This window comes from Diospyros lotus, chromosome 2 (genome assembly GCF_014633365.1).
Source record: "Diospyros lotus cultivar Yz01 chromosome 2, ASM1463336v1, whole genome shotgun sequence".
NCBI classification, from domain to species: domain Eukaryota; kingdom Viridiplantae; phylum Streptophyta; class Magnoliopsida; order Ericales; family Ebenaceae; genus Diospyros; species Diospyros lotus.
In genome coordinates this window covers 28,549,356-28,561,398 of record NC_068339.1, presented here as the reverse complement: position 1 = coordinate 28,561,398, position 12,043 = coordinate 28,549,356, and the positions used below count along the sequence as shown (strand labels likewise).

The following is a 12,043-nucleotide window of genomic DNA, read 5'->3' as shown; positions in this document are numbered from 1 at the left end:
AGGACTACTCCGAAGTGCCTCGAGAACATGTCAGCCTCCTCCAACGAGAGCTTTCTCAAAGGCGCACGCACAATGCCTCTCGGGAGGTCCCTAATCATGTCACCTCGGCCCGACCTCATAGAACTCATGCAAACACCACATCCATTGTCCCTTAGACTCACGGTCTTCCCCACGAGAGCTTTCTCGATGGCGCACGTATAGCGATTCTCGGGGGATATCCGACTTTTGCCCTCGAATAACAACAAATACGTACAACAGTATGACCACACGAATTTTATAAATGTAATAGTTGAAAACCAATAACATATATTTTCCAAGAAATTACATTTTGTATATGCAACATGATTTCATGTAAGAGAACAATATGATTTTGCGTACAAAAACGTTACACAAAACACGTTTCATGCAATAGTCTCACATAAAAGAACAAAAATAGGATTTAGAGTATAGGAGTCTCACCTTGACTTAATTTCGGGATTCCTCAAAATTTGTGCAAATCCTCAAGTCTTCTGACCAAACCACCTCCTCACACGCCCTCAGGCGTTGAGCAAGTGCTTCTTCTTCTCTAGGAACAAAAGCCTTCTATCCACTAAGCTCGAAGCACTCTCGTCTAGCACGAATTTATCACAACATAGAATGAGGAAACCCTTGGCCATGAGCACCCTATTTATAGGTTTGGAAACTTGGTCACCAAGTAAGTCACAATCATTTCAAATCTTTTCTAAATCTTCCAAGATATTTCAATCATTTCAAATCTTCTAAAATATTCTCTAATCATTCCAAATCTTCTTAGATTTTCTATAATCATTCTTATCCGAATCAAATCTTATCAAATCAAATCTTATCCAAATCAAATTAAATATTATCCTTAAAGTCATCATGAGGCTTAATCTTTATCTCTAAAGTCATCATGAACCTTTATCTTATCTCTAAATTCATCATGAGCCTTCATCTTATCTCTAACGTCATCATGAGGCTTTTCTTGAATCTCCCAAATGCCCTTAGTAAAAAGATTTCAAGAATTACACTTTGGCCCAAACTTTTCAGGTAATTGCACTTAGACCCTTTTCAACTTGGTCCCTAGGCCAATTTTTAATTGCATTTTAGTCCCTGAAGAAATGACTAATTACGCTAATACCCCTAGTTTTTAGGTAAATTATACTTTTACCCGAACCTCAAAAATTATGATTTTGCCCCTGGCTCAAAAACTAAACTTCTCTTTAAAGACTTTCATAACCCCTTGAAATATCCTAAAACATTTCTTGAATATTCTGAAAAAATATCGTTTCGACCTCCCTCTGTCAATTTCGAAAAAACTGCACTTAGGCCCGAATTTCCTTTTGGCTACAAACCTTTTTGTTTCTTCCAAAAACTACTGAAGGGTTGCTCTACATACCAAATATGAACTTTCTCCGGGTTCCGTTGACTTCCCAGATGCCCCCTACGATAATTCGGTATTTCAGCCTACATCACAGTTACTTTCTTTAGCTGTACCGAGAACTATTCCCGATCTAATTTCTTTCGGTGCCATAAATCATACCCCGAGATGCTTGATGATGTCACATCATTTTCCTTAAACATCTAGGCTCCAGGGCACTCCCTGCAACTGATTCAGCAACTAATTGCCCATTAAAGCCCATTTTTCGGTATTTTAAACTACTTTAAAATACGTGGCAACCTTACGAAAATATGGGGTATTACATCTAGTAAGTGAGGAGAAAACATGGGAGCAAGAAGAAGATATGAGAATCAATTTTCCATTTTTGTTTGAAGAATCAATGGATAGAATGGACCTAGCATGAAACAAATTTCGAGGACGAAATTTTTGTAAGAAGGGGAGAATGTAATATCCCAAGTTTAAATAAATAAATATGTCGTATTTACGAGAAATATTGCGTATTTCATAATGTTAAGAAGAGACTAGGAGACAATTTAAAGATCTTAAATAGCCGAATTAATGAAAGAGAATACCCCGAAATGTACATGTCTAAGAAGAAAGAAATACCATTGACAAGTGTTTTGAGATAAGATTTTTAACGTCAAAAGAAATTAAATCGGGAACTATTTTCGTACAACTACGATGTAGCCTAGAAAATCGAATCATCGTAAGTGACTTCCAAAAAAGCAACGGAACATTGAGAAGGATTAAGTTTTGCATAAGAAACAACCCTGACATGGGTTCGACGTAAAACGAAAGAATTCACGATCAAATATGATTTTGAATAAGTTTTGGGCCTGAGTGTAATTTTTAAATTTGGGTCGAAAAGTGGTAAAATGAAACTCGAAGAATCAAATGTGAAAGAGAAAATTCCAAGGGTCATTGCAAAATTTTCAAGAACTCAATGGCTACATGGAAAGGCCTAAAAGGGATTTAGAAAAATTAGGGGTCAAAATGAAAAACTACAAAAGATAACCATGGCCACCACCAACCAAATTGTTTCCATCGCCGGTCACACTCCGACCGACGTCTTGAGGGCCATTTAAAGGCTCCAAAATGGGCTCCAAAGCATGGTGAGTTGATGTGAGTAGGTAAAGGTCAAGAAATGGCCACGATTAGACAAAAGAATGGCGAGGCATGACCGAGAGTCACCGAAAATTTGGGGAAGGGTTTTCGTGACAAATCATCACGATTTGAGACTAGGTAAGGTCATATCAGGCATTAAAGGCTTGAAGTAGACTAGGTATGGTATGTTTAAGCTCCAAGATTGGGTATAAATAAGGGTTTGAATGTGCCTGATTTCACCAAAAAATTAAATTTTAGATTGCTCGTGTTAGAGAGAGAATCAAGGGTTCTTGATAGAGGGATTTTGTTCTAGAGGTCGTGAGGATCGTTTCTACAGACTTTGGGGAGTGTTCGAGTTAGTTTGAAGGGGTTTCGAGGGTCGCTAGAAAGTTGCCTAGGTCGCCAAAGTCGAGGCTTTAATCGGTCATTCGAGGGTGTTTGATCGGATATTTTGAGGTTTACAACATCCCATCGTGTTCGAGAGGTCGAGGAGATGACGTGTGGACTGGAGGTCGCTTGGTCACCCGCGGTAAGCAAGCCCATCGAAGATGACGTGTGGACTACGCGCGCGCGTAAGGCGCATGAGGTAAGGGAAAATTTTGGAAAAAATAGAAAAAAAAAAGAAAGAAAATAGGAAAAAGATTAGAATTTTTTTAAGAAAATTCCATAAAATTAGGAATATTATTTTATGAATTATTATGGAGAAAATTTTGGAAAAAACCTTAAGGAGATATTATTTTGAGAAAAATAAGGTTTATGAAAAATAGGAGAAAATAGAGAAAAATTAGGAAAATTATGGAAAATTTTAGAAAAATAAAAAAAATATTGATTTTCTTGGATATTTATTGATTAGGAGGAAATTTGGTTATAGAATTTGGAGATTCGCACAATTTTTTAGGTCAGCATGTTCTTTGAGAAATCTCAAAAAGTGAAATTAAGGTGAGTGGTTCTACCAAATTGAATTTAGATCTCATGCAAATGGATATGACTAGAAAGTATCTCAAACTCGGATTTTATGTAAATGATTTATCATGTTGTCATGCCCTAGTTATGCTATATATCCTGTAGATTGCATTCACATGTCATGATGATGAAATATGCATATGCTCACGATGATATTGTTGATCATGCACCACATATGTTTGAGAGTATGGGCCAGCACCATTGCTGTAATACCCTATATTTTCATAAGGTTGTCACGTATTTTAAGTGAGTTTAAAATATCGAGAAATGGGCTTGAAAGAGGCAACAAGTGATCGAATCAGCTGCAATGGGTGCCCTGAAACTTAAATACCTAAGGAAAAATGTATGCCTTGGATGAGCGTCTTGAGATAGGATTTATGACTATGGAAGAAATCAAATCTGGGATAGTTTTCAGTACAGCTAAGTTGTAGCCTAAAAGACCGAATGATGGTAAGGGGCTTCTGGGAAATCGACGAAACCTTGAGGGAGGCTCTAATTTTGTAAATAGAACAACCCTGAGATGGTTTCAAGATGAAACAAAGGTCCTGTGATGGCGTTGGGATGAAATCGTACAGTAACTTTGAATTATTAATTTTGGATTTTAAGTATCTCGATGAGAATTAATTTGATATTTGAGGGTGTAATTGAAATTAAAGAATTATCCAAACGAAATAAGGATGAAATTAGGAGTTCATGTGGTAAAATATCAAAGCTTGAGAACTTGAAATAAGGGCCAAAATGACATTTGGAAAAAGTTTAGAGTATTAGATTTGGATTTCAAAATTAATTTCATTCTAGTTTTGGATCTCAAAGCTTAATCCAATATGGCTCTGAATTTTAAGCAATATTCAATTATAGCTTTGAGTCTTTAGAGTTCAAAACTTATCTTGAAACAAGTGGCATCGTGTAATTGGTCCAAGGAATCTATAAATAAAGGCCATGAGTTATTCTCAAATCATTCCAAGAGAGTTTGAGGATTGAGGCATTCTAAGGTAAAGTGCTTGCTCTTGAGAAAGGGGGGGGGGGGGAAATTCTGCAAGAATAAGGAAAGAAATCGGAGGAGAAGCGAAGGAGAATGAGCCTCGTCGGAGTTTCGGGTCTTCGTCGGAATTCGTCCCCAACAGTCAGAAAATTGGCAAGGTAAGTCTAATTTTTTTTTTTTTAATATTCCTGTAGAGAGTGAAGAGGGGGACCCGTAGGTTTAAACGGGGGTCAGATCAGAGTTAAAATGAGGAAGACATGACCAAAATACGAAAGTGGCGCAGTGTTGTCACGACAGAGAGTGAGATACACGAGCTGGGAAGAGGCTGCGCGTGAAGGCACATGAGACACTTTCCTAGGGCACGTGAGAGCGTGTGTGGGGCCCATTTTTCTTGAAATTTTTCAATTATGACCCATATTTAATGCCCCTCAATTCTATGTAAAACTATTGGAGGTTAAGTTTACCAAAACGTATGTTTTCTGCAGAAACCTAGGTCGTTTGCTGTGAAATTGTAACTTCCAAGAGATAAACCTTTAAGGTGAGACTCCTATACTCTAAATCCTATTTTTTGTTCTCTTATAAGAGATTTCGATTGCATAAAACGTGTTTTATGAAGTTTCTATAGGTAAACTCTTGTTATTCTCTTACGTCAAGTCATGTTGCATATATGAACTGTATTTTTCTGAAAATATATGCTGTTGATTTTTTAACTATTGCATTTATAAAATTTGTGTGGCCATACTGTTGCACCTATTTGTTGTTGGCCAAGGGCAAAAGTCGGATATCCCCCGAGAGGCGCTATGCATGCACCATTGAAAAAGCTCTCGTGGAAAAAACTATGAATCTAAGGGACAACGGATGTGGTGTTTGCATGAGTTCTATAAGGTCGGGCTGAAGTGACATGGTTAGAGACCTCCCGAGAGGCGTTATGCGTGCGCCATTGAGAAAGCTCTCGTTGGATGAGGCTGACATGTTCACGAGGCACTTCGAGTCGTCCTCGTTGTTTTCTCATACGTTTTATACCTGTTCATGCATTGATATAAACTGTTTTTGGAGCTCTCACTATAAGATTCATCTTCTAATTAGACTATGACCCTATAGTATTCAAACGTTCCAGGTTCGACAAGCATGTTTAGCATATTTTTGTTTATGTGCGAACCTATGTATGTTTTGGATATGTATGAGACGTTTGGTTATCACTTGCGAGAGATGATGTCCTTGTAATGTATTTTGTAGACGTCTTGAACAGTTTCCTATATAATAAATAAAGCATTATGGTTATGTACCATATCAGGTTCGATCGAGCTTCCACATTTGTAATAATATCACCTGTTTTAGCTGTATGATTATCGGGTTTGTTAGGCTAAGAAGGTGAAATTAGGATTATTGAGAATTTATGTGATGTATGTCAATGATTGTGGTATGAAAAGAAATTTATATTCCTAAAATTCTAAGTTATAACACGCCCAGAAAATTTGGGATGTTACTGTTACTTTACTAAGGGTGCACCCATACACCTCGGCATGATAAGGAAGCCATAAAAATGAAGAGTAGCATTAAGGTGCGGTCAACTTAAACGAAAGGAATGAGGACATTTTGCATATCGCATCCATGCACAAAATATGTTCATCGTACCCTTACTTAGATAATTCATTATCTTACCCGAGCTATGCCCCTAGAATATTCAAACGTTCCAGATGAAGATGAAGCAGACGTGTATATGGAAGAGACATGTGACGGCACTTAGCAAGTGTATAATATTTTATGATTATGAAATTTATGTATTTAAGTTTCTGATATTTGAAATTCTGAACGTTTTGAAAATCAATGATGTATGATTTGATTACTAATGATGATATACCTAGTCTAGCGTATATGATGTATGATAATTTTTCATGCTAGATAGGTAGATGAGAAATTTTGGGAGTTTGTATTGTGATGAGTTTGTTTATTTAGAAAAAAAAAATATAGTCCGAAATTTTCTAATTTATAACACACCCGAGAAAGTAGAGTGTTACAGGATTAATCCTGCGTGCTTTTGATTTTTGTCGTATTAGAGCATTAAATGCTCTGATGCAATATTTAATAAGAGAGAGAAAAGATGAAGCTTAGTAGAGAAGCAAAATTAAAAGAGAAAAATATGAGAGTTCTAATTGCATCTCTAACAACTTCTTCTCATTCTCCTCCTCTCTAGAGCTTTGGCCTCATTCTCTTTCTTGCTCAAAAGAATGGCTCATCTCCCTTCTCCCTTTGTTGATCTCAATTGTGAGACAATCGCTTGCAACCCGAGAAGAACCCCAATAACTCCAATTCACCTTCATTGGGAGAGTCCTAGTACGGCTCTGGTGAAGGGTTCTGAGGCAGCTCAGGCGTGGACAGACTAGGTCCTCCACAGTTGAGGAGGTGGGCTCATCATCCGAGCTTTGCAGGAGCGAGAGCAGATTCGAGTAGCCAAGAGGAACCTGGGAGCTTAAGGCGCGTTGGACAATCGACGAAAGAAATTATTTGTAAAGGTATATCCCTAATCCCTATATGGTTGGTTTTTCTTGTATTTGAGTATGAATGTTTAATGCTGAGTCTTGCAATGGTTTATTTTAGTTTTCGCTATGCTTTTATTTTGATTTTGAAAATATTTTAAAATCGGTATATGTTAGTGTAGTATGCCGTAATACTATATTTAGATAACGTCTAGCAGGATTGTAATAAATACATTTGTTGTATCTTTGTATATATTAATAAAAGAAAAGTTTATCTTCATTCATAAACTCTCAAGTTTGATATATGAATGAGTTTCTAGATCTCTTATTTGAGAGTCTTATTCTTAAAGACTTCAGAATATGTTATGAGATTCTCTAGTAATAAGACTTTTTAAATAATTCTTGATCCTAAGATTAATTGGATGAGGACTCTAATGAGTCGAGTATGGACTAGTATAGAGTTTACTACCTTGATCAGTATAAGTTACTGATGGTAAGGGTGGTGAGTTACATATCATATGACATAGAGATGTCTCTAGTAAACTCGTCGATGGTTATTAGAGAACAACGCACTAAATGTAATGTCAATGACTAACTGCATGGCATTGTGAATAATTGTTATGTTATCTAGTTGCAATAGTATAGTAGATCCTTAAACTTGAACTAATACGGTTATTTTGTGTATTACTGTGAGATTTGCTAATAGACTGAACAATTCAATTATAAGGTGGAGATGTTCATATTTGGTTTCATATAATTAGTATATGGAGACAGGTGTCCAAGAATAAGATCTATCACCCTCGTTAAGATAAGGTAAACTTTTTATGTGGTCTATTATTAGTGTGGATTATCAAGAAAAGTGTTTCCTAAGTATCATCTAGTCACTCTAATAAAATCTAACACATAATTATTGAGTTTGTGAGTTTATTATTCCATAACTCTCGCTATGTAATAATCCGTTAACGGGATTTGGATCACTTTGTCAATATTTTCGCATGCGCTGCATATTTTTATAGATCAATAAATTTGAGCTATTATATGTTTAAAGATGGAATGCATGATTATGATCAACCATGACTGTGTGAAATTTTATGAAAATTGACTTTTGGGCACATTTTGTAATTTTTGTGAAAGTTTAGGGACTAAAGTGTAAATAATATTTTTATTTTTTTAAAAAAAATTTAAGTTCATGAAGTCTTAATGACATATTTTCGATGCATAATTAGAGTTGTCGACCTTTTATAGCATTTCAATTGTTGAAATATTTATTTGACTACTTTGGGGCAAAACGACTATACTTTCTCCATTAAAAATTATCGAAAATTAAAATTAAGCCACCTTCTCCATTGCAGGCTGGGTGGCTCCCCCAGTTAACAACACCTTTTTAAGATGAATTTTGACAGTGGTATTCAGTTGGATGATCAGATGGGCCTAGACCTTGATACGGACTTGGGCCTTGATTCGGACATGTGCTTGCCTGTACGAAATTAAGCCCACACCTTGCTCTGGGTTAGAGCCTAGATAGAATGACCAAATGGGCGGGACATCTGGGACGTGGGCCTTAAACTGGGCATACGCCTTGGGATTAGATTTCTCTTTTCAATGGGCCTGCCCACCATGGGAATGAGACTTGACTGGGGCTAGGCCTGGTCATTAGGGTTCCTAACACGAAGCATATATAACGGCCGCATCACATCGCCTTGAATCAAGTTAACAGCAGTGAACTTCAGATCAATTTAATAACCTGCTACTACATACACATGCGAGGTAAAACGAAATTCTGACCTCGTATTTAGGACAACTAACCGAACAAGGAATACTTGAATGCAATGTTATTAACTACAACAATGAATTTAGGTATGGAAAACCATCAAAAGATGGCAACATGGTAACTTATTTGGATGACGGGTGATTCCTCCAAGTGATGGACGACCCCTCCAAGTGATGGATGACTTGTCTAAAAAAAAAATCGATTAGAAGCGCGAGTGAAAATTCTTACGCAGACACTCCGTTACTTGAGTTAACATCTCAAAAATATAAAATACTTGAATGCAAGAAGGAAATGTTAGTATAAAGCTGGCATACTTAAATGAGAGGGAAAAGCCCCCTATTTATAATGATGGAAGAGGCCAATAGGTGTTAGGCGGTCTGTTGTTCCTAGCGAGGAACTCAACAATAGTTTTGACTCGATCGTGCGAGAGCAAAGATGCACAGTGCACGAGCGAGTAGGCACATGGGCATGCCCAAGGCACCCCTGAGGCGCGAGCACAAGTGTGCGGTACCCCCAAGTGACCCTCACTAGCCACGGTACCCTCAAGCAACCCTTACTTGGGGGTGTGGCCGCATTTGCTTAGCGAGCCGTGATCATGTGTACGGTGGCCCCTCGCTTTGTGGTTGGGTGGCACAGGAGGGGCCTGCTTCGTTGGGGGGGGGGGGGGTCACCTTGCGATTGCGTGGCGTGACCATGTGCACAAGGCCCCCCAAGTGACCCCTACTCAGGGGTATAGGGGGCGGCCACCCCCAAGTGACCCCTACCCAAGGGCTTGAGATGGTCGCTCAAGCAAGCCTAGTGCACACAAGGGAGGGTCCCCTGCCTCATTGTCATGCGTCGGTCAGCACCCCCAAGTGACCCTCACTCTTAGTGGTGCCGAGATGGGCCCGGGTTGGCCATGTGTGTGCTCGACCTCCTTCCTCTAAGCTCTTAGCTGATTTTTTGCCAATCCAGTCTTTAAATTTATTTTGCCAGGGTGACAGTTAACAAATTAGAAAAGAAAAAAAAAAAAAAAAAACTGCATTTGAATTAGGTAATAAGTTCAACAGCCATTGGCTACCTTCAGAAAAACATTCCCAAGGAAATGGAAGAATACTTCAGCAAACACAATTTGCAAACGGAAGAATATTCTATTCCAACACTCCCAACTTGACTTTGATGGACAATGTTCCAGCGGCAGTGAGGCTGAATCATCATCGCAAGGAAAACAGGATTTAGCTTAGCAATAAGGGTCACACATTAAGGAAGGATCAATGTCAAGGCATCGCAATAATGGGCAGGATAAGCTGCTGTTACCTTCATAACCCATGCTTTCTTGTCAAGCACTCGAACGAGGGACCCTAAACCGTGGACGGCTTACACATTATGTTCTTAAAAGAACACCACCAGCTGCTATATGAACCGAACACATCATCATATGCTGGAGCATAAATTAAAGAGCTTGTGCAGTTAGCAAATTTAGGATTCTTCAAACCGCTGGTCCAGGATTATCTGCCCAAGCTTTGAGTACAGTGCCCGCTGCTCCTCAAAAGTCAGGTTCATCAATATCTACATACAGATGCAACGACCATAACTTGTATGTGTTTGCTGACTATGGAAAAAACAAAGCACAACCCAAGCAAATGAGCGAGTATACAACCGATCTACCTGGTCTAAAATCATCTCAATCGACAAACTTTGTGGCCCGACAAAAGACTGATGATATATGTATGCAAAAACAGCCATCACCATCTGCATCAACGGGACAGATCAAACACAATCTAAGAACATGAGCAACTGACATTAACATTATATTCCAATAATCATGGCATTTCATTCTGATAATGACAGAATTCAAGGTCAGACAAGAAAATTACCAGCAAAAACTGACATCTAACCAACTAACTTGGGGTTGACATTATTTTTTATTTTTCATATCCCAATTCAATGCTTTTCACAGTTGCCAGACTGAGATGAAGCTTAACTCAGGCAGAACAACAATGGACCCATCAACATTATACAAAAGTCTAAAAATATTGAAAATTGAGGCATAATCTTGACAGCAAAAACTATCAAGCAATATCTTGTCATCGTATTAGGAACAAGGATTTCGAGATATGCAGCATGTCTCAGATGAAAAAGGATTTCGAGGACATATCAGAAAGTTAACAGGACACTAAAAAGAAGCAGAGAATCCATGTTCTGTATCAGCATAGACATGCCAAAGCATATCTTTACTCAAGGAGAAACTCAACAGTCAACACGGCAACATCATATGAATGCCACGTGTACAACAGAAATCTACGGAAACATCCAACTATTGCTGAAGATGCTGCACCCAAAAATGAAGAAAACAAATGAATAATCTACTCACCTTTGAAAACTACTACCATAACGAGAACAAAACCATGGACGTGGACATAATTACCTTCTACAATTGCATAACCAACTATTGTTGCTTGAATGACCTTCTACAGACGCATAACCTTTACTGAGAATTGAGGCCACAAAGATAGACATACTGAGAATGTTTCTACATAGAAATGAGTATATCATACTGACCTGCCTTTATTACATAACATAATAATCCTGATCTATGAAAAATTATGGTTGCTACACCTTTACACAACAACATATCAAGCATTTATTCCATTATGTGAGGTTGGTTACATGAATTCCATTCTAGAGAAAACTGGATGCCAATTCATACAAGTAACTAATAATCTCTTTGGTCCAGAGGGTGATTGTTGTTGTTTTCCCCTTGGTGTTTGGTGGTCCGGGGTATGTCTTGGCATGTGTAGCCGCTTCGGCGTTGGTTTTTGTTTTATAAAACTTACTTACAGAAGAAAAAAAACTAATAATTATATACACAACACTATGAGCTATTAACTGTATGCCAACTCATACAAGTAACTAATAATTATATACACAACTCAATATTCCCAGTTATAAAGGGAGAAATTACATTTTCACTCCTGTCTGCCTCAATAAAATTACTTATATGCCCTTTCACATGGTCCCGCCCAGCTGGGACCTGTACGACTTTATTGATGAGAAACAAGAAGGATGCATAGAAGTACGTGATGCAATAGCCTAGAAGCTTCTTGATTGATTTCTACAATTTTCTGGAATATTCGTTATTGTCTCTTGTACCCTGTTTGGAATGAATGAATTTCCAAAAAATTTGTGGAATTCATTTCCAATTCCAATTTTGTGTTTGAAATGAAAAAGAAAATGCACGTTTCAATTCAAGAGAATTCAAAGATAGCCAAACCAAATTCAACAAAACAGGTGGAATTTGCAAATGAATTTCACATTTTGTCATAAACAAATTGTGGAACAAATACCCCTTAAAAACCTTTTTTTTT

General features: G+C 37.8%; 1 protein-coding gene across 6 annotated transcripts in view; it reads right to left on the bottom strand.

The window, feature by feature from the left end:
• Window positions 1-9,706: 9,706 nt before the first annotated feature.
• LOC127794465 (phosphatidate cytidylyltransferase 1-like) overlaps window positions 9,707-12,043 on the bottom strand; it is a 41,358-nt gene continuing 39,021 nt past the window's right edge. For 4 of the 6 annotated variants that reach the window (XM_052325566.1, XM_052325568.1, XM_052325567.1 and 1 more), the window contains exons 12-13: window positions 10,344-10,427; window positions 9,707-10,244 (exon numbers count right to left, since the gene is read on the bottom strand). In XM_052325566.1, coding sequence (XP_052181526.1) covers window positions 10,155-10,244; window positions 10,344-10,427 — 174 coding nt within the window. In that variant the 3' untranslated portion in view covers window positions 9,707-10,154. Of the gene's footprint in view, window positions 10,245-10,343; window positions 10,428-12,043 lie in introns of those variants that run through there. The other 2 variants (XR_008021664.1, XR_008021665.1) reach the window with 2 other exon arrangements.